Source organism: Parasteatoda tepidariorum, chromosome 3, assembly GCF_982258835.1.
Source record: "Parasteatoda tepidariorum strain Cologne lab strain chromosome 3, Ptep-v5.0, whole genome shotgun sequence".
Taxonomy (NCBI): Eukaryota; Metazoa; Arthropoda; class Arachnida; order Araneae; family Theridiidae; genus Parasteatoda; species Parasteatoda tepidariorum.
The window spans coordinates 114,050,397-114,071,035 of NC_141757.1; the positions used below are offsets into that span (position 1 = coordinate 114,050,397).

Consider the following 20,639-nt stretch of genomic DNA (forward strand, 5'->3'; position numbering starts at 1 on the left):
GCGCATGCGCAGTTGCTCAGCCGGTTGTACCCACAGACACAAGTTATTTCTCCCCATAATATGCGCCATTCTTTCCATGACGCTCAATTGTAAACATTGAACGTAAGTCGAAGTAATGTGATTGGCTGTAACTTCAGACTGAGAAACGGAATGAACTGGGGGAAAAGTTGAAAAGGAACATTCTCAAAATTCGGAGTGTAGGCAACTTGATATGATTTAACGAACGATTTGAACAGATTTAACGAACGACTAAAAGTTGATTCTCGTCTTTTGCAAGCTACCCTTTCGATTCTGAATTAATAACTCTTTTTTGCTTTTATTGATTCAATTGGATTGAATTAACTATGCTTCTACAAAACAAATTTACTTATTTCATTTAAAAAAGTTTATTTTGTTTTATGATCTAAATTTATTTAAAACAAATTTCAAAAAGGGACTGAAATTTATAAATTTATGATGGCGAGGTTAATGTTTCAAGGTAAAAAGTTTGAGATTTTATATGAATTTTTAATTTATGTAAATATATTTCTTTTGCTACGAATTTGTTTGAAACCTAAAATAATTTATTTATTTTGCGAATAGTTCTAGTTTAGTATAAATTCGATAATAATAATAAATCAATAAAAATTAAAAACAACTTATAATAAAATTTAAAGTGATACAATTAATAATATTTTTTTGTCATCATGACTTTGATTAAAATAAATTTTGCAAATTACAAAATAAATAAGTAAATAAATGATAAACTAATAAAAACAAGTTTTATTATTGAATTACTTTTATTATAAAATTACCTTCATTTAAATGACTTTAAGCAGATTTTAAAGTTATTAAAATGTGTAAAAATTTTACTCAAAAACTTCCTTTGTTCCAAAATTATAAAATGATTTGAATAATTTTAAATATGTATTCTTTAATTAGTGCACACAGAAAGTGTACGTTTTCACTACCCTTAATATGTATGTTAAGAATCCTTATAAAAATCAAAGAAATTAATTATCGGAAATCAGTACATGATCAAGAAAAAAAAATTATGAAGTAATGAAGAATTATTATCAAAGTAAGCTAATTTTAAAAGGTCGTAACCTGTTAGATTTCCGAAAAAATATGTATTGTAAGCAAACGTATGTAAAGTAATTCCATAGGCACCTGTTGATGTATTAATGAAAACAAATATAGACTAATAAAATACCTACTGACCTATAGTTTTACTGGTGTCAATAAAAATCTGTAGATATCAGTTCATACATTGATAAAACAATTAGAATACCTAACTGATCAACATCTATTGATACAAGTACCCTACTGATGTCAGTAGTCATCAGTTGAAGTGTGAAATACAGACAAGTATATACCAATAGAGTACCTACTGATCAATATCCATTGATACCAATACACTGCTGATATCAGTTGAAATATCAATCGGAACAAGTACAGACCAATAAAATTCTATTGATCAATATCTATTGATATCAGTACACTACTGATATCAGTTGAAATGTCAATAGGAACAAGTACAGACCAATGGAATTCTATTGATATCAATAAATGTTTTTATTGATTTCTATTGATCATTTTTTGTAGGGTACCACTCAACTGTGTATTAAATTTCATTCAAGTATGACCATTCCTGCATGGTGTTTCAATTTTCACAAACAGGAGTTTATTTTAAAATGTTATTATCATAATTTTTTTATTTTATTATTATTTTTTGGTTAAAATGTGCCTAAGCACGTAAGAAGAATTTTCCTCATGAAAAATTTTGAAATTAATTTCATGCAGAGCGATCCAGCAAAAAGTTTGCAAGAACTGTCAACTAATAAAATATTAAATGAACAACATGATCACCTCTTGGATAGATCAAAGAATTCATTTCGTGCCTAAGAGGGAGGGATATCGCAGCTGATAAGCACACAAGCAGTATTCATGGGGATGGTACTAAAACTCCACATGTATACTGTTTGTGAGGATTGTCTTCTTTCGTAAAGTTCTTTAGCTTCATAAAAGCAGATACATTTCATAATAAAAAATTAGTTTTATAATTAAAGAAATATTTTAAAACATTTTTTTTTATTTTAAAAAACAATTGTAAATATTATAAAAAAATAGATATTATATTTTTCATGATCAATGAAAACGTTCGATATCATGCTTATGTTGACTTTTCCCTCCCTCACAAAACACCAATTGATAAACATAAATCAACAGAAAAAAAAAAGGATTGCATAGAGAAATAAGTATCTAAAGCAAAATATTTATAAGCTCTTAAGTATTTTTTTAATTTAGATTTCATAAAAAAAAAACTCTAAAATGCAATATTTTGTTTCATTTAAAATTTGTTTCCCTTAGTTAAAAGAAATATTAATAAGAAAATCTTATTTTTTTTTAAATCATAAAAAATAAGATTATTTATAAATGTTCTGAATTTTTTTTTTTATTCTTGTTGGTAGTTTGTTCAAAACTTCAGTAAGATTTTTGGTGAATAAAAAAAATTAGCGTTTTGTTTTCTTCAACGCCTCGTGCACCCAAGCAACTTAAAGAAAAACCTAGTATCCATGACAACGGCAGAAACTTGGTCTTCCTGCTTTTCTCTCTAGTGCCAGCTTGAAAAGGTGAACCGGAGTATAATTCGTTTTGAAAACCTTTCATTACAAAGGCATTTAAGAATGCATAGACAAACATTCACGTAATTATGTGATATTACAAGCGAAAATGAGCAATATAGAGCATGAGATCAAAACAGAAGCACAGATATTGGTAAAAAGTGTTAATCCTATCAGAACGTACTTACTATTATTATTTTTTTGTTCGGTAGAATGCAATTAAAAACACGAACCTAGAAAATTTTCACCTTCAGTAAATTTGGCGGAAAGCTATACTGCTAAAAATGGTCGTATTTACCGTTTATTTGTCACTGGTATTGCACTTTCTGTGCGTATAAAATGGATGCATGTCCTTATATACTGAAAAAGAGCTGATTTAGATTTCAAAATATTTAATTATTCATACAACGAATGTAGTTTCCTAGAAGAAATTTGAAACTAACTTATTCAGAACAGGCAACAAAATTTTTAAAGATGATAATAAAGAAATTATTTGTCATTAATCCAAATAAATAAGAAAAGTTTATTTACCTGCAAAAGAAATGGCGTCAAAGGCAACTTGCATGAGATGATAGCAAGCTTCAACAACAAAATCGTCCATTAGTCAAAAGTTACAAAATAAGTTATCGGTCACAGTTAAAACCTGTGCCTCTCATAGTATGAAAGTTTGATGCAATGATTTGCGCCATGAACGTATTTCTCTATCATATTTACCAATTTATGGTGTAACCTAACTAAAACAATTTTTCATTTAACTAAACTATGGTGCACTTAGAAACTTTGCATCAAGTATTGGTTAAACATTTAGCAAGGTTTTTTGCAGTATAGATTTCAGTATTTCATTTTTAAAAAAATATGATACATACATATTGCTTAATATTTTTGCAACCATTATATATCCAAAATTTATATCATAACAGTTTTTTTAAATCCAAAATAAGTGGTTTTGCGAAGAAATTTTTTTTACGTTTCTTACGTTTGTTTTTAATATATTATCGTAATATTTCTGAAAAGTCTTATTAAGAAAACATTGATGCGACATAATAAATCAAAAATGAAGTTTGTTACCACTTGTTAGTTTCCACTTGTTACTAAAATTGTTCACAAGATCCTTTCAATCCCGAAAAATGCACAAAGAAAGGATAATCTACTTACAAATCCTTTGATGTAATCGTTTCTTATCGAAATATTTACAGGTAAGAAATGTTTCACTTCAGAGAGCAAAGAATTTTTTTTTTCACTCTTCCAGAAAAACGCAGATAATGTCAATTCGAACTTCTCAGAATTTCTATTACCGGAAACGGATCGCACTTTTGCCTGTATAATTTGGCGGTGCATAAGAGTGAATAAAGTTTGCACATTGAAATAAAGAGATATTCAAGATAAAAATATATTCTACAAGAGAAAATATCTCAAGCGAAAAATGCAAGGCATCAAAATCTCGCTTCCTTTTATTTTAACGATAATATAAAAAAGAGAGATTTTTCTAAGCACGCACTTGATATTCAGGGCTTTTTTTTTCTCCTTTTCCATTCACACTTGTATGAGCTTCCTTCTAGAAATTGTTTGTCCCACCAGTTCTCAGGCTATATTTTATCTTTCTCTATCTCTGTATATCGACTTTGAAAAGTACATATTAGCCAAGCTTTGTAATGGGCACACAAGCCTGCGTATGTGTGCGTAACATTTACTATGATTCTACTACGATTATATTTTGAGACTACAGTAGAGATTACAGTTGATTTTTGTCTCATCCCTTAGGAAAATTTGCCATAGAGAAGCCTATGGTAATCTATGGCAACCTATGGCTACCATAGAAATTTGTAGGGCAAGATACCATACGCCTATGGTTACCATAGAGATTTGTATGGTACAACACCATAAGCCTATGGCTACCATAGAGATTTGTATGGCACAACCCCATAAGCCTATGGCTACCATAGAAATTTATATGGCAAGATACCATACGCCTATGGTTACCATAGAGATTTGTATGGCAAAACCCCAAAAGCCTATGGCTACCATAAAGATTTGCATGGCAGTATACCATAGACTAATGGTAACCATAAGGATTTGTATGGCACGTCACCATTGGCCTATGGCAACCACAGAAATTCGTATGGCAGTATACCATAGGCCAATGGTAACCTTAAAGATTTGCATGGCAGTATACCATAGAGAAAAGCTGATCTAGATCTCCACCAACGAAACAACAACTTCTATGGAGTCCTCAAAAACATCTTCTAAAAGAAATAAATATCCATTATTTCACCCCGAAGTTAATTAAATTCAACATGTAAACCCGCAAGGCATTCCTGGTGAGTCTTTTCCGGCCTCCGGGTGGCCAATTTTTCCATTTTTGAGTGTTTAAAATCCGATGTTCCACTGATTTAGGCTTACAGTATCAGACCGCCATATTAACGTGTCATCCACTACAAGTGGAATCTTTCGCTAACTTTGGCTACTTATTTTAATATTTTTTTGATCTCATTCTTGGTCAAAAACATTTTATTGCAAACGCCTATGCAATTATCTATCTGAATTTATTAAGTTTTTTTAATTTCCGGCTGTCTGGTATTTTTATCAGTGTTTACATTCTCATTAGTTTTTTATTTTAATTCCACTTAGGTTCTTGCAATGCTTTTTTACATTATCTTACATATGTTAGGGCTTTATATTTATATTTTGTGTTTAATTTTTGCTTGCCATTAAATTGTTTTTTATCATGTCTCTGTGTTTTACTATTTTACAACTAATATTTCTTAAGTATCCACATATATTTGTACAATGTTCTGTTACATGTTTATACATAGCTTAGGGTCATCACTTAACTAGATTTGCTGGATTACTGGTTGACAATTGCTTTGCTTCAATATCATCAACTGAACAGTCCCTGGCCATATCATCTGCTGCTGTAACCAAAAATGTTTTTAACAATTTAATCTTTCCTTAAGTTTACATTTTTTTCGTCATAATGATTCCCTATACCCAATTAATTTTTATTTACTTTCACTGACCAAGCGTAAATTTGTCAATAACAATTATTAATTTCACCAATTTTACTCATGTCTTAAACATGTTTTGTATTTACCAATGTTTCTATATTGTGTTCTCTTTTCTAAATGTGCTTAACACAACTCAACATAAATTTTCTGAGTTTTTTTTATCCCTCACTAGTAGGGGATCAACTAATTTAGCCTGTTCTCTATTCTTAGCTTTTCATAGTCTAATACCATCTTTTTTATAGATAAAATTTTGTTCACATGCCACCACTGGTTGCACCGTTACATATTCAGCTTTTGTCCCGTTTGATCTATTTTAAACTAATTTCGCTTCGACCACCGGCCCCACTCTTTATCTTTTGAGTTTTAATAGTATTTTATTGTTTTAGTAGTCTGTTTAATTTTTAGTTTAGTATCACATATCAAAATTTAAAGAATTTTCATACTCGCTCCGACCATCGGACCGTTATTTTGCTTCGCGTTCTTTTAGGTTCCTCTAATATCTGACGCTTATCTAACTAATTATGATACCAATCAATCAAATTAACGCTTTTTATACTCGCTCCGACCTCCGGACCCACTTTCTATTTTCTTGTTTTTACAGCTTTAACAAATATTAGTTGCCTGTACTCAATATATTTTGTTTCTAATCAACATAACCAATATTTTCCCCACTCGCTCCGACCACCGGACCCATTTTCTAGCGGTTAGTACTAACTGTTTGAAATTTATTTGAATAAGAACCGCATGCAAAAAGGATTCTGCAAGTAAAACAGGAGAAGTTTATCAAAGAAATTTTAAAAAAAGCTTTCTGGATATATATTTATTCTACAATTATTAAGTTTTGCATTTTTAATATCCATTGCGAAAGATTCTTGTAAGTAATTATTTTTTGACGTATGGTAAAATATCAACGAGAAATGTTGCCATAGCTGTATGGCAAAGGTGTACCATAACCTATGGAAAAATATTTCTTCATGAACTGTAGCACATCTTAGATTTATGGCAAAAATTTGCCATATAAAAAATGCCATAGGATATTCCTATGGGGTTTTGCCTATGGCAAAAATTTCGCCATACACTTATGGCAAAACTTTGCCATTCAAAAAAATGCCATAGGATATTCCTATGGGGTTTTGCCTATGGCAAAATTTTGCCATTCAAAAAAATGCCATAGAATATTCGTATGGGGTTTTGCCTATGGCAAAAATTTGCCATACATGTATGGCAAAATTCTGCCATTCGTATATGGCAAAATTTTTGCCATAGGCAAAACCCCATAGGAATATCCTATGGCATTTTTTTATGACAAACCTATGGCAAATTTTCCTAAGGGATATGCGGAGGTTATTGCATTCGTATATGAAGCATTCTTAGCCACTATTTTTTTTTTTTTAAATCTGGCTTTCGTGTGTAATCATACACCACATATTCGACTCTTTTATTCTTATTTATACTCGTACGCGCTTTCTTCAAGAAATTGAGCATTCAAAATGTATTTATGAAGTAATTAGGAAATATACTGACCATGAAGTCACAAAGTTTTTAACAATTGGTGATACAGGGTATTGTTGGTTGTTTCTCATTTTTTTTATTAACGTTTAGCTTTTTTCATCCAAAAGGCTATATTTTACTTCAATCCAAAACGACAGTAGTACTACTCGAATAAAGTACAGTGGCCTAAAAAGTACACTTTGAAGGTTCTAATTTCTTGATGACATTACACTTTTATAGATTAGTATATTAATATTTTATTGAGAAAAAAAGGTTTAAACAAAAAACAAAATTTTAGTCTATATAGTATGATATAATTTCAAATTCTATGTACTTTTAATAATGATATGCTATCGTTTTTACACAAATTGTGTGTGCTTTTGCATACATCTCAGAATTTTTATAAGAATTTTCTGAGATGAACTTTAAAAAAACTTTAAAAAGACTTTTATAGAAACATTTTTAGCTTAAGTTATATCAGTAAAATCAATTGTAAGAATAATATATTCACAATATGTTCACCTCTCGAATATTTTTGAGTTTTCAGATTGCGTTTGATTTTTCACGATATTTTTCACCTATGCAAACAACAAAATAAAGGAATAAATAATCACTTTATGGCAATCGTTTTTTGAGTTATTATAAAATATTTAATTTCAATAGGCAAAAGTGAAAAAATACCAATTAGAATTTACTGAGTCATCAATTTTTAAATACTTTCTTTCTCATTAGTAAATCTCTTTTTAGGAATTTTTTTTCCGTATTAATTCATACATTTTCTAATGTTAAAATATTTGTAGATTACACATCTTTTCAGAACTTTTGACTGCTAGAAGTTATTAAAAAAAATATTACAGCTCATAAATGTGATCAATGTGTGTGTGACCGAATTCGAAAATGTGATATACATTTTATTGTTGATTATACAGAATTAATTGCAAATGTAAATGTAAGCATATTATGTTTTTAAAGAAACGTCCATAAACTGAAAGTTTTTAAGATGTCGTATATTTTCATAACGTTAAGTTATAAGAGCATGCATGTAAAATATCACAGTCATTAAATATTTGAACGTGAGGAATCGTATATGCTTCTTATGGTCGAATCTACAGAATCCTGTCTATATTTAGTAAATATAATTGCACTAATAATTGTATTTTAAAGATATCTCAAAAATTAGATATTGATTGTCAAAAAAGTTATTGATAGTTTTTGAGATTCTTAATTTAATCAGAACTTTTAAATACCAAACTTGAATTTAAAATTTTTTAACTGCGAAATATGATGCCTGCATAAAGCTCATACACTTATAATCAATGTGTATACAGAATTCTTTTTCGATTTAATAAATTAAATTATAAGAATAAGGTATTTTTTTTTAAATATCTCTGAGAATTCCAGCCTTTGAAAGTTTCTGTTATTCTGTATTGTGCTTGTTTTGTTTTTTTTTAAAATAATTTTTTTATTTAATCAAGCACAAGTAAATAAATGAATAATTTGAAGTAGGATTACTTACAATTATTTCAAGATGCTGAATATTAATATTTATAATCGAAAAAGTACTGCTTGGCTTTACTGTTATTCCAATTATTTTCAATCAGCTAATACATATAACGTTAAAAAGAATAAATATTAGAAGAAAGGTTAAAAACAATAACCATTAGAAATAAATGTTAGAAATACTTTTAATAAATGATAGAGACACATTTAAATCGCTGTTAGGGATACTATAACTTCCTTAGTGAAATTTTGAATTTTAATACTTACATTCGCTAGTTGTAACTGGTGAATAGAATTTTAGTAACAGCATGATATTTTGGAAGAAAATAAGTTTTCATAATTTTCAATCAGATTTTTTTTTTAAAAAAGGCCTAATTTTAATACTTATATTTAAATAATTCTTTTCTTTTCTTTTTTTATTTTTAAATTCAAACTTTTTGCTTTGTATATTTTCATTTTATCTAAATTGATTTTATATCTAGTCAATTAAAAAAAAAGGAAAATTATGATGTCAAATCGTTTTTGATCGAAGAATGCGAACATTACTTCAAGTAAAATGCATTATTAAAGAATAATATGAATAAATGAATTATTATATACATAAAAGGAATTATTATATGCATAAATGTGATTAAGTCACTTAGATTTCCACTATCATTTTCTTTCAAGTAACACTGCGGAACAAAATTTCGGTTGTATTTATTTAGATAATTGATTTTAGTTGATTCGGGTGTGGGGACTTCATATCTCAAGATAGTTTTGCCTCAAAGCTATATAGTTTTAAAGACATTTCTAGTCCAGTTTTTATCGAAATACACATCGTTAAAAACGTTATATGTACAGTCCGCAAAAAAAAACGAATCACCCTGAATAACTTTCGTTCTAATGATCGGATTTTCACGAACTAAGAGTCAATCTTAATGGTTCCTGGGGGTGACCCCAAATATGCTAATTAACTAGTACTAACTAGTAATTAAGTTACGAAATCAGACACTAAAACGTACTTTCTTTGAATAAACATACATTTTTTTTTTACATATTTGGATTCTTAACCTTCAAAATATAGGGGGTAGCCGCAATCTGGGAAATTTGGTCCCCATAGTTTGGGTCAGGAGAGCTATCCAAAGTTCGGACCCCTTAATGTTAATTTCACTTTGTGCGTTTTTAGTCATATGTTAAGAACTATTTAAGCAATTCGAAAAAAATTGCAACCACTCATAAATCACTAATTTCTACTTCACGTTTCTAGTCATATTTTTAAAACTAATTAAGCAATTTAAAGAAAATTTCACCCGCTCATAAAACTCATTTTCTCAAAGATAATTTCATGAAAAAAATAATTTTTAATAATTATTAATTATTTTTTATTATTTAATTAAATTGAGGATGAAAAAATTTTGAATTATAAGGTAGGAATTTTTTTATACCATATTAATCTACATATTTTTCAATTGAAAAATCTAAAGTTTCAACTGTGTTTATTTATTAGAAGCAGAGAAAAATTAAAATTAATTATTTTTTTAAAAAATAATTTGGCGACAATAAAGAAATGATTAAATGGGGCGATTAATATTAAAATGTGATAAACTTGCGAGGAACTTTACTTCGCGCGCGTAGCGTGACATTTCATTCATATTTTTTTCGCTAATAATCGTTGCTAAGCTTTTTATTTTTATTTCTTTCTAACTATAAAAATACAATGTTTCTTTTTTAGTCGCTTAATAATTTATTTGCAATTTAGTAAAGAAATTTGAATAAAACATTTTGAATAAAAAGCACTTTATTCAAGGAATGTCTAGTTTTATAAAAGCGTGCTTCTGATAGAATATAATTATATACCAGATTGTGCTAATTTTTTATTTTTTTATTTTGTTTTTCCATAACTGATACAATTTCAATAATATACATACGTATGCATAGATTTGGAATAAGATATTTAACAATTTCTTGAATATATTTTTTATAAATATTAATAAAAATACGTAGTCAACATTTTTAAGCATCTCTCACATCATTGCAAATTTCTCAACATCTTATAGGGTAAACTAACAAATGAAGGAACACTTAAGCTTATCTTGCCTTTAAGAAAAAAATCATGAAAATTTCAAAATTTGTAATTTTAGCTAAATCATGGTGCCGACATATTTGTTATTAAATACAAATTATGTAAAAAAAATTTAGATAACTTACATAATATTGTTTTATGGTTTAAATAATAAGTAGTAAGATAACCAAGTGAAGGAACAGTTTTTACCAGTGAATAAACACTAAATTTTCCAGTGAATGAACACTCAATTTAGAGAATGTTTGATGCTCGATAGGAATCCATAGGCCACACAAATGTCTAAAAACAAGATTTTTCTTAGAATAACAACATATAACCACAGTTAACGTGGAAAATGTTACTTTTTTTCAGTCATGGAATGGAAAGTAAAATATGTTTGAATACATAATTTAAAAAAAAAAAATTTTTTTTGCATGTTTTTTCTCACAGTTTAATAGTCCGTTCTAAATTATGAATGTTTATCATTGCGTAATCCGATGATGTTTTTATTATTATTATAATTAGATCACTTTTTTGTTTACTCTTTTCCCCATATTTTTTTAAGCTACTTTTTAATCTTTTTAAGTATTTTTTTTCTCTTCGTCATATTTTCTGCTTTAACTTTTTTCCAGCTCTTTCAATCTCTTTAAATTTTCGTTCTTTTTCTGAAATTAATGCAAAAAAGTAATTTTTTTCTTTTGATTTAACCTTCCTCTTTTTTAAATTTTTGGCCAATGTAATTGTATCTTTGAAATTTCTTTTGAGCTTCCAGTACCATTTCTAGAATTCCTCACTGGATAATAAATGAGAAAAAGGAGTTTCGAAGTTGGAGTAAAAGCCATCACTCATTGACTTATATCTAGTGGGTCTTCAGCAGTACTTACCATTTACGTATGGAACCAATTGTTTTTGCAACTAACAATGCCTCAAGAAGACTTATAACAAAATCAGTTTTCAAGATACTTTCATTATCAATGTTAGTTGTATCAGCTTCAGTGCCAAAATTTGATTACCCAAATGTTCTTTTTGAAATAAATTCTTCAATATTGAGAAAAGCACAGGCTATTGGATATTTGGGAGATTAAGCTTTTCTGTTGTCAATGTTCCTTTAAAAAATTGCAACATAACTTGTGAGATTTCTTTCTCAAGCTTCTGAAGAAATAGTGCATCGTTACTCTCGAAGCATGTATTTTGTTAATAAGTTGTCTTGCTCATTAACTCTTGGTGTCTGTTTTGCACGCATTTGTTAAAGTCAACGTTTTCCACATCGAATGGAAAAATATCGCATTTCATAAAAGCATTTTAACTTCATCAGTTGATGCATCAAAATCTTATTTAAAAAAATTGATGTAAAATTTTCTCGACATATTGCTTTACAATTCTTTTAAGATCTAACGGAAGATTTACCTGAATTAGGTAGAAAACTAAACCAGAAAATCTGTTTTGATGAACATAACTTGCTCAGTTTCAAATTGATATGAGATTTATGCCTATCCAAAACAAGCAAAATATTGAATTTGATAGCATTTTTAATTAGCCATGGGTTTACATTTTACAAATACATTTGCAATATATTTGTAAAATGTTGCTGCGGTCATTGTTTCATTTCATGAATCGCTTTTTCCAATGAAATATATAGCAGGGACTGATTCTGTAATATCTCAAAGAATTCTTCAGTAAGGAAAAACTACCAATGGAGATATTTTTTCTTTCCTAGGTATTCTTAGGGCCAAGGATTCTTCCCGTTTAATGGCAGTAATCAACTCTTGTTTCGTTCGCATTGTAAATGCAATCACTTTCTGAAAGGATGCTAGGGCTACTTCCCTCTTAAAGATTCATCTAAAGTTCTTAAAACCAGTATTTCGAATATTATTCTCAAAGGGAAGTTTTGCCTTTTGAAATTATCTTCGCATTGCACTGAGTTATTGGTGGATGTCGCCTTAAAAAAAACTTCACCCATTTTTCACCTGGATGATTGTCTTTAAATGGATTTTTCCTACCAGCTCCCGTTTGGACGTTAAAAACCGCAATAAGATAATAACTAAGCTAATTATTAGCACAAAGGCCTGCAACGAAATTTTCTATCCAAGCTTTTATTATTATATTTAGTTGTTATATTTAATCAATAAACATAGTTTATTAAGGTGTCTAAGGTATCATGTAATAACTAATCACTACATTTATAACGATGAATAATTAATAAATTATTATTATAATTCTTTACATAAATTTAGCAATTAAATTTGCATTTTGAAATGAAATTGTTATAGGAACTATTCATACAACATTTAACTGAATATTAGGTGTCCTTTATATCGCAGAACTACTAATTATCCATGTAAAATCATATTTCACACATGCTGTTTATTCACTGGGGAATCTATTCCCAGTGAAGAAACATGCCTGTTCCTTCACTGGTTAGAAGTTGTTTTTTGTACTTTTAACATAATTTTGATGTATAATATGACTAAAAGTACAGGAAAATTATAAATTTTCTTTTATTTTCATTAACTTGAAAAAAATCCCAATGAAGGAACATTTGTTTATTCCTTGGTTTTTCATCGTTTGGTAATCCAGTTAATAAGCACCCCCTAATCTCAGTACTTGCTTATGTTAGGATGCTTGAAATAAATAAAACGTAACTCCAATAACCATATTTTGAATTCTCTTTTTCACAATGAGAAAAAAGAAGCATTATTATATGCAATTAATTGTACTTTAAACGGATAACTACCACCACTGACCTTATAATTGTGTCAAAGAAACAAGGCGTTGAACAGATACTAACAAAATTAAAACTTTTTTCAGAGAAGACTTTAAGACCAGGTAACTCAATGCATTGTTAGATGACTTTCTATTGTTAGGTAGTAAGCTACTGTTACCAATCAATCTAAATTAAAACGTTTAAAATCTTATTTTTAAGAAATATCTATGAAATGTTCCTTCACTGGGGTGTGTTCCATCACTGGTTGGTTTACCCTATATCGTCTTAATCTTAAAAGAAATTTCCGGAAGTGTTTCACAAGTGTTTCGCATAACTATTTTACCAATTATTTAATTAAATTTTGACATTTTTAAGAAACTTATTCTTTACCCTTTTACGTTTATTATTTCTTCATTTATATACTAATCAATTTTTTTCAGTTCTTTAATTTAGGTTTTCCTTAACGTAAAGCTCCTTTCTAAATTATAGACAAGTTTTCTTAAAAAGAATTATTGTCTGCTAGTTAAAAATAAAACCTTGTTAAGAAATTAAAAACATTCCGCTGTTTAAAATTATTTAATGCAAAACAGCTGATTATTTACTAAGCATACTATTTTTTTTTGAAAAATGAGTATAAATTATTGATTGTCTTTTTTTTGTTTCTCGTGACTTCAACATAGATTATCTGAAATAGTTTTGATATTTTATAAGTCACTACAAAGAGTATAAAGATACAAAACATAAAAAGCTGTCGAATACGTAGCCAAATTTTTAAGCGCCTTAAAATATCTCAGTATCGTATATATAAATGTCGTCCTAACACCTTAGTTGTGAAATTAAATTTTTAATCATCTGACCACGTGTGATTCACTAATTATTTCATTATATCTTTTACTCTTTCTTTATGATACCAAGTAGATTTTTTTCCTGATAATATACTAAACTATTTTGTTTAATTTTTTACTTTAGCATGATTCCCAAGATATTATTGTAGTATAATTTGTTATCAGGAAAATGCCTTATTTTGTTAAGCAGAAAATAGTAAAAATTGAAATTTGTAAGAAGATTCTGAAGCCTGAAGATTCTGAATATTTAATTGTGATTTTGATTATTAGGAAATTCTAATTAATATTTCTCTTTCTAATAATTATCTTTATAATGGAAAACATTTTTTTATTAAAATTGATGGAATACCTCAAGGATTTAATTTTTCCTAATTTCTGGCTAACTTGTTTTAACACTATAATGGAAAGAAGAAATTATACTTCAAGTATCAAATTAGGTTTTAAAATTATTAATGACTAGCCGCCTAAGGCGGCCAGCTGTCCGCCCCGCTAAAGGTTTTCATAAATAAAGTTTTTTAAAACATAGCAGGAAATCTGAAGATTAGCGGACAATTAAAGTGTTCCTGTCCTGCAATTTTGTCTTCATATCCAGTTCTGCTGCAGATGTGTTATAGCTCATGAGGATGTTTGAAGATGTAACTTTGCTATGGTAACCTAAGGTCTATGGTAACCTAACCTATAATATAACTATCAGGTGGAGACTTGTTTTTTTTTTTTTTAAAAAAAAGACCTCGGAAATTGTAAAATCATACAAAAGTTGCTTTCGAAATCATCATTGGCCAATAGCTGAAAATTAAAACGCAGTTAATAACATATTTAAAAAACAGCAATAAAATGAAACTTGTGTCAGTCAGCATACAGATAGTATATAATTCTTCCTATTCTTGCAAAACTTCTTTATAAACAATATTTTTAGTTTTTCCATTTGGTGCCAATAAATATAAGTTCTTTTCATCACCAACTCTTGAGCAGCCAACATAAAGCTGTCCATGTGAAAAGCAAGGCTCCTGCAAGTTAAGACCAACAACTTTTAAAGACATAGCTAAAACGCTTAAGAAAAAAAAACTTAAATGCTAAATACATGAAAAGAACACGAAAACGAATTAATTTTTTATGGTATCAATTTCTATTTCTATATAATTTTTTATGGTACCTATTTCTATATCGCTAAAAAAATTATCGTCTTCGCTTAAGAAAAAAAAATAGAGCGTGGAAAGAAGAAGAATAACTTATTATAAAAATTAAGAACAGCGACAAATATATCAAAGCTAAGCGTTCTATTTACGTATCGAATATGTTGCCATATTTTTAATACAAAGGTTAAACTCTTATCCACTTTGATAAATGTAAACTAATGCGAACCTTACAATTAAATTATTAAATCCTTCGTATATAATTGGTTTAAGTTGTCGAAAATTAATATTTTAATTGTAAGGTTCGCATTAGCATACATTTATAAGAGTGGAAAAAAGTATATGCATTTTTTAATAGTTTTTTGAATATGGCTCTATGAAGACGAAAAATCATAAATTTTCTTACAAAATGACTGATAACTTAAAAACTAATCCAAATTTTTGAAAAAGAAAGAAAATACTTCTTCATTATGTCAAAACACAATTATGTGCCGAGTTTCGTGCCTGGGCGAGGCTTCAGGGGCGATATATTGTGATTACAGACACACAGAAAGCCGCGTTTATTATTATGTATTAGAAAGTTTTACAGCTGCCTAGGCCAATAGGCCCATACGCCAAATACAATGAAATACATTAAAATAGGTCAACATACCCTTATGTATAAAATACAAAAAATACCTAGAAGAATCGGGATGGCAGCAGACCATTTACATAAATTAACATAGTAATAAAATGTTTAAAAATATTAGGTCAACAGACCCTTATAGCCTTAAAAAATTGTCCTATTTTACATAGCATTTTGCCTTTGGCAAGGATAGAGACAGTTAGAGGAAGGTATAAAATAATACATACCCTGACCACCAGTATAACTGGGATAAAAGTAACAAAGAGACATTGCTCGACAGGGTTCTACAAATGCGACAACTATCAAGCAAAGGTGACACCAGAGTGATTAAACATTGAAAATGTCAAAAAAGTTGACGAGTGGGAGACAAAAGTACAAAAAAAAAACTTACAGTAGTACAATGTAAGAAAAACACAACCACCAATGTTTAAAATAGGGAATTAAAATCATTCAACTAATCATTAGCCAAAAGGGCAAGGGTAAAACCATTAGTCAGACCAGCTGACATAATATGTAAAACCAATTTAAAGAAAAGGGTAAAGTATTTAAAATCTACAACAAGATAAAAGTAAACGCGCCCTGAAGGCAAAAACGCCCAGGGGTGCCAAAGAACAGTATAAAATCTGAGGTACATGACTAAAAAGACACTACAATAAAACAGGAGTAAAAAAAGCAAAAAGACAGTTTAAAACAAACAAATCCTGTAAACATGACAAAGCAGACTAAAAACAAGACAGTAGATAATAATTAGATGGTAATGTAGTAAAAGGCAAAAATGGTAAAATGGTAAAGTTGGCAAAAATGGACAAGTGGTCCAGATAAAAGGGAGTTTGGCAAGGCGACAATCAATAACAAGATTAAAAGATATTAAAAGTTGTTATTATTATTTTGGACCAACACCTCCTCGAGCGTAGTTTTAATAATTTGTTTAATGATATTACGGCAAATTATATTGGCAAAAATTTGATGTTTGTTCTTCTCGAGGAAGTGTTGTTGTCGGAGCGTTCGGAACCGGGAACAATGATATAGAATATGTTCCACTGTTTGGGGTTGATCGCAGTTGTTACATTTATCATCCTTATTGAAAAACTTCCTTTGGTAGGTCCCGAACACTCCGTGCCCCGTCAGGTATTGTTTAAGTAGAAATTTGATTGAATTCTTGTAGTTGACGGGGTCTTAATAAACTCAAAAGTCTGCCGGCCCTTATCAGAACTGTACCAATTGTACTGCCACCTTGGCATTGAAATCCGCTTGATTTCGGTCTTTGCTTGCCTAGGGGTCCTCAGAACTTGGAGATCTATAATCTCGGAGCCAATGGCCTCCTTAGCTGCTTCGTCGGCCTCCTCATTGCCCTGGATCTCCACGTGGGCTTTAACCCAATTCATTGTAATACCTCTGTGCCAATATATTTTAATGTTTTCGATCAGTTTTGAACTTGGTTCTGGGTCAGCCAGGGCCTGGAGGGAAGACAATTAATCTGAAAAGATAGTAGCCCTATTGATATTATTATTACTGATCCAGATAAAGGCGGATCTTATTGCCATTAGCTCTGCGATGAAGATATTAGTATTGTCTGTGACTCTGGTGGAGGATTTAAAAATAGTAATACCATCCTGTTTGATAATCATTGCATGTGACGCATGGAAAATTCCAGGTGTGTCCACCTCCATCCGAGAGCCATCAGTATAGATCTCCACCCCCTGGATACTAGGGGCACAATATCCCCAGGGCAAGGAGCGATAAAGAGTTGGGTGCTCCCGGGGCGGCGTATCAAAATTCAAAGTGCTGTCGAAATCGGGAGGTAGTATATGCATAAGATCTCGTAATCGCCATCCCCATCTCACCCTCTTGGTATAAACATCCTCTATAACCTTAAGTGTTATTGGATCCACCCCCGCCAGTATCTGGATAGCCTCAGTACTAGTAGTAGCGTAGGTTTTAGTCAAGGTTAACAATGGAATCCTCTGAAGGCTATTTACTTTTTCATTTATTTTACTATTGTTTCTGTACCAGACACTGGCGGCATAAAGGATGATTCTCTCGCTTGCCTGGAGATATATTCGTTTCAAGATTTGGGGTCTGAGTCCCCAAGTGACTCTGGCGACTCTTCTGATACCCTGGTTAAAATTTGTGATTCTATCTCTAATATCGTTTAGATGTGGTATCCATGTCAGACCCGGGTCCCAGGTGACGCCAAGGTATTTCATTGTCTTAACATTTTTGACATTACACGAATCTGTAGAATTAAACTTGATACAAGGTAACCGGCCGATTTTTTTATTACTTTTGGGGAATGTTAAGAGCTGTGTTTTCTCTTTAGCGAATTTTAATTTATTCCCTTCGACCCAGTCTGACATGCAAGTAAAAATATGAGTCGCCATTTGGTCAAAGCTGTATAAAACTGGACCACTTACCAATAATAAGATGTCGTCTGCAAAGGCGATTATATCGATATCATTATGGCTAAAATCATTAAATTGTATAAAATCAATGTTTAAAACTATATTAAGAATGTCGTTAATTAAAACAAGCCAAAGTATAGGACACAGGGAGGAGCCCTGTGGCACACCAATGTTTAAGTTTCTACTAACGACAATGTTTCCATTGCCATCATAAAAGTTTGCCGATCTCTCGTCTAAGAAGCTAAAAACAATAGAGACTAAGTTGTCCGGTAAAACACATTTATTAAGCGCTGTTTTGATAACTGTTCAGTCGGCGCAATTAAAGGCGTTTTTCTATGTCCAGAGCCACCCCAATTGTATGTTTGTTCTCCAGTTTTTTAGTGTTGACGAAATCAACCACCCTTTTGAGTGCATCATCGGTCCCCCTCCCAGCCCTGAAGCCAAACTGGTTATCGCTTAGTATTTCTCTTTTTTCCAAATGGTAAGTCAGTCTTTTAATAATTAACTTATCTAGGATTTTGCCCCAGATTGCTAGGAGGGAGATCGGGTGGTAAGAACTCGGAAGACTGAGGTCTTTATTTGTTTGGAGGATTAGGGTGACTCTGGCAATCTTCCAAGAGCTGGGAAAGTATCCCAACTCCAGGCATTTATTAAAAACAGTTAATAGCCAGTGTTTATTAGTGTGAAAGATCTCTTTAAAACTTTCACCTGGTTTATTATTATGTATAGATGTATAGATTTAATTGTCTTTAATTTTTAAAATTATATAATTTAGTAAAACGATATTTACCTAGCGGGATAAATCTTGTTTCGTAATCATTGATGATAATATTAATTTTAATTTTTTGAATTTAAGCACTAAAAAAGCAGAAAATAACAACATTGTAGAGTTATACGTTAAAATGAGTTATTATTTTAATATAAATAAAATAATTACTTGTATTTTTAATGTTTCTAAAACATTTGTTTTGGCGTGAGCACTTCGTAGATTTACTAATGCGGAGAGATAGAGAAGAAGATCTAAACACTTGTAACATGCTGCCAACCATGAGTACTGAAGGTGAAGCCATAGAACATAATACACCTACTCCTTACGACGTGGAAGTAGCGTTGAGGAGGCTAAACAATAATAAATCAGCTGGACCTGATGGCTTAAAAGCCGAACTCTTTAAAATTGACGAAACGAAGCTAAACAAAGCTATATATAGCTTGATTTGTTGTATATGGACAAAGGAACAAATGCCCACTGTGTGGGATGAAGGATCCATTTGCCCTATATACAAGAAAAGTGATAAACTCGAATGTGGAAACTACAGGGGAATTACCCTTCTAAATATTGCATACAAGATCTTCTCCATTATTTTATGCAAGAGATTGGAGACCTACACCTCGGGAATCATTGGAAATTACCAATGCGGATTCCAGAAAGGAAAAACAACGACTGACCAATTGCATACTATCAGGCTGATCTTGGAGAAAACCAGAGAGTATAACATTGACGCATACCACTTATTTATTGACTTTACAGCTGCCTACGACAGCATCAACCGAGGAAAACTACTTGAGGCTATGTTGGAGTTTAAGCCTTGATCTCTAGCCACAACAACCTGAAAATCGAAATAAATAACAGAATTTTCTTGGCTAACAGAAGTTTCTACGGCCTCAGAAACCAACTTAAATCCAAGTTCATCAGTGTGAAGCCAAAGTTAAACATCTACAAAACTTTAATCAGGCCTATAGTTACGTATGGAAGTGAGTGCTGGACCCTAAACAAAACAGAGGAGGAAAAACTGCTAATTTTTGAAAGAAAAATTTTGAGGAAAATCTTTGGATCTCTTCAAGAGAATAACGTAAGGAGAATTCTTTACACCACGAAATTTACAAAAAATATGACAAATTCGGTGGGACCGACATTGTGAGAACTATTAAAGCATCACGCATTAGCTGGCTGGGCCACCTTTTCAGAAATTCTGATGCCGTCCCTGCCAAAAAAGTGACTTTTTCCACAATTGAAGGGACGAGACGTAGGGAACGACCACCTACAAGATGGATAGACGACGTTGAAAAGGACCTCAAGCTATTGGGAGTCAACCGCTGGCGGGCCATCTCACCGGACAGGGCCAGATGGAGGAGAATCTGCGAGTCAGCCTTGGCCTGAGAAAGGCTGTTGCGCTTATGAAGAAGAAGAAGAAGAAGAAAGCATTTATTTAAATAATATTTTGAATTCGTTAGATAGAAATAAAATAATTTGTAATAATATTCATTCACAATAAAAGCAAATAGGCAA

The 20,639-nt window shown here is 30.6% G+C and overlaps 1 protein-coding gene across 1 annotated transcript; it reads right to left on the reverse strand.

Moving 5' to 3' along the window:
* Positions 1-15,070: 15,070 nt before the first annotated feature.
* Positions 15,071-18,157, reverse strand: LOC107446201 (uncharacterized). The gene is made up of 3 exons (XM_087160261.1): positions 17,492-18,157; positions 17,169-17,407; positions 15,071-15,242 (listed from the first exon to the last, which is right to left on the reverse strand). Exons 1-3 carry the CDS (start codon positions 18,155-18,157, stop codon positions 15,071-15,073), a joined length of 1,077 nt encoding a protein of 358 aa, XP_087016387.1.
* Between the last annotated feature and the right edge of the window lie 2,482 nt (positions 18,158-20,639).

What these genes read in the sequence shown, in the direction of transcription:
- LOC107446201 (XM_087160261.1), bottom strand. Translation starts at nt 18,157, where the DNA reads ATGAAATACCTTGGCGTCACCTGGGACCCGGGTCTGACATGGATACCA. An exon ending in TCTTCATCGCAGAGCTAATG is followed by an intron (nt 17,408 to 17,491) that starts GCAATAAGATCC and finishes TCTTCCCTCCAG; the next exon opens with GCCCTGGCTGACCCAGAACC. An exon ending in CCAAGGTGGCAGTACAATTG is followed by an intron (nt 15,243 to 17,168) that starts GTACAGTTCTGA and finishes TTTTTTCTTAAG; the next exon opens with CGTTTTAGCTATGTCTTTAA.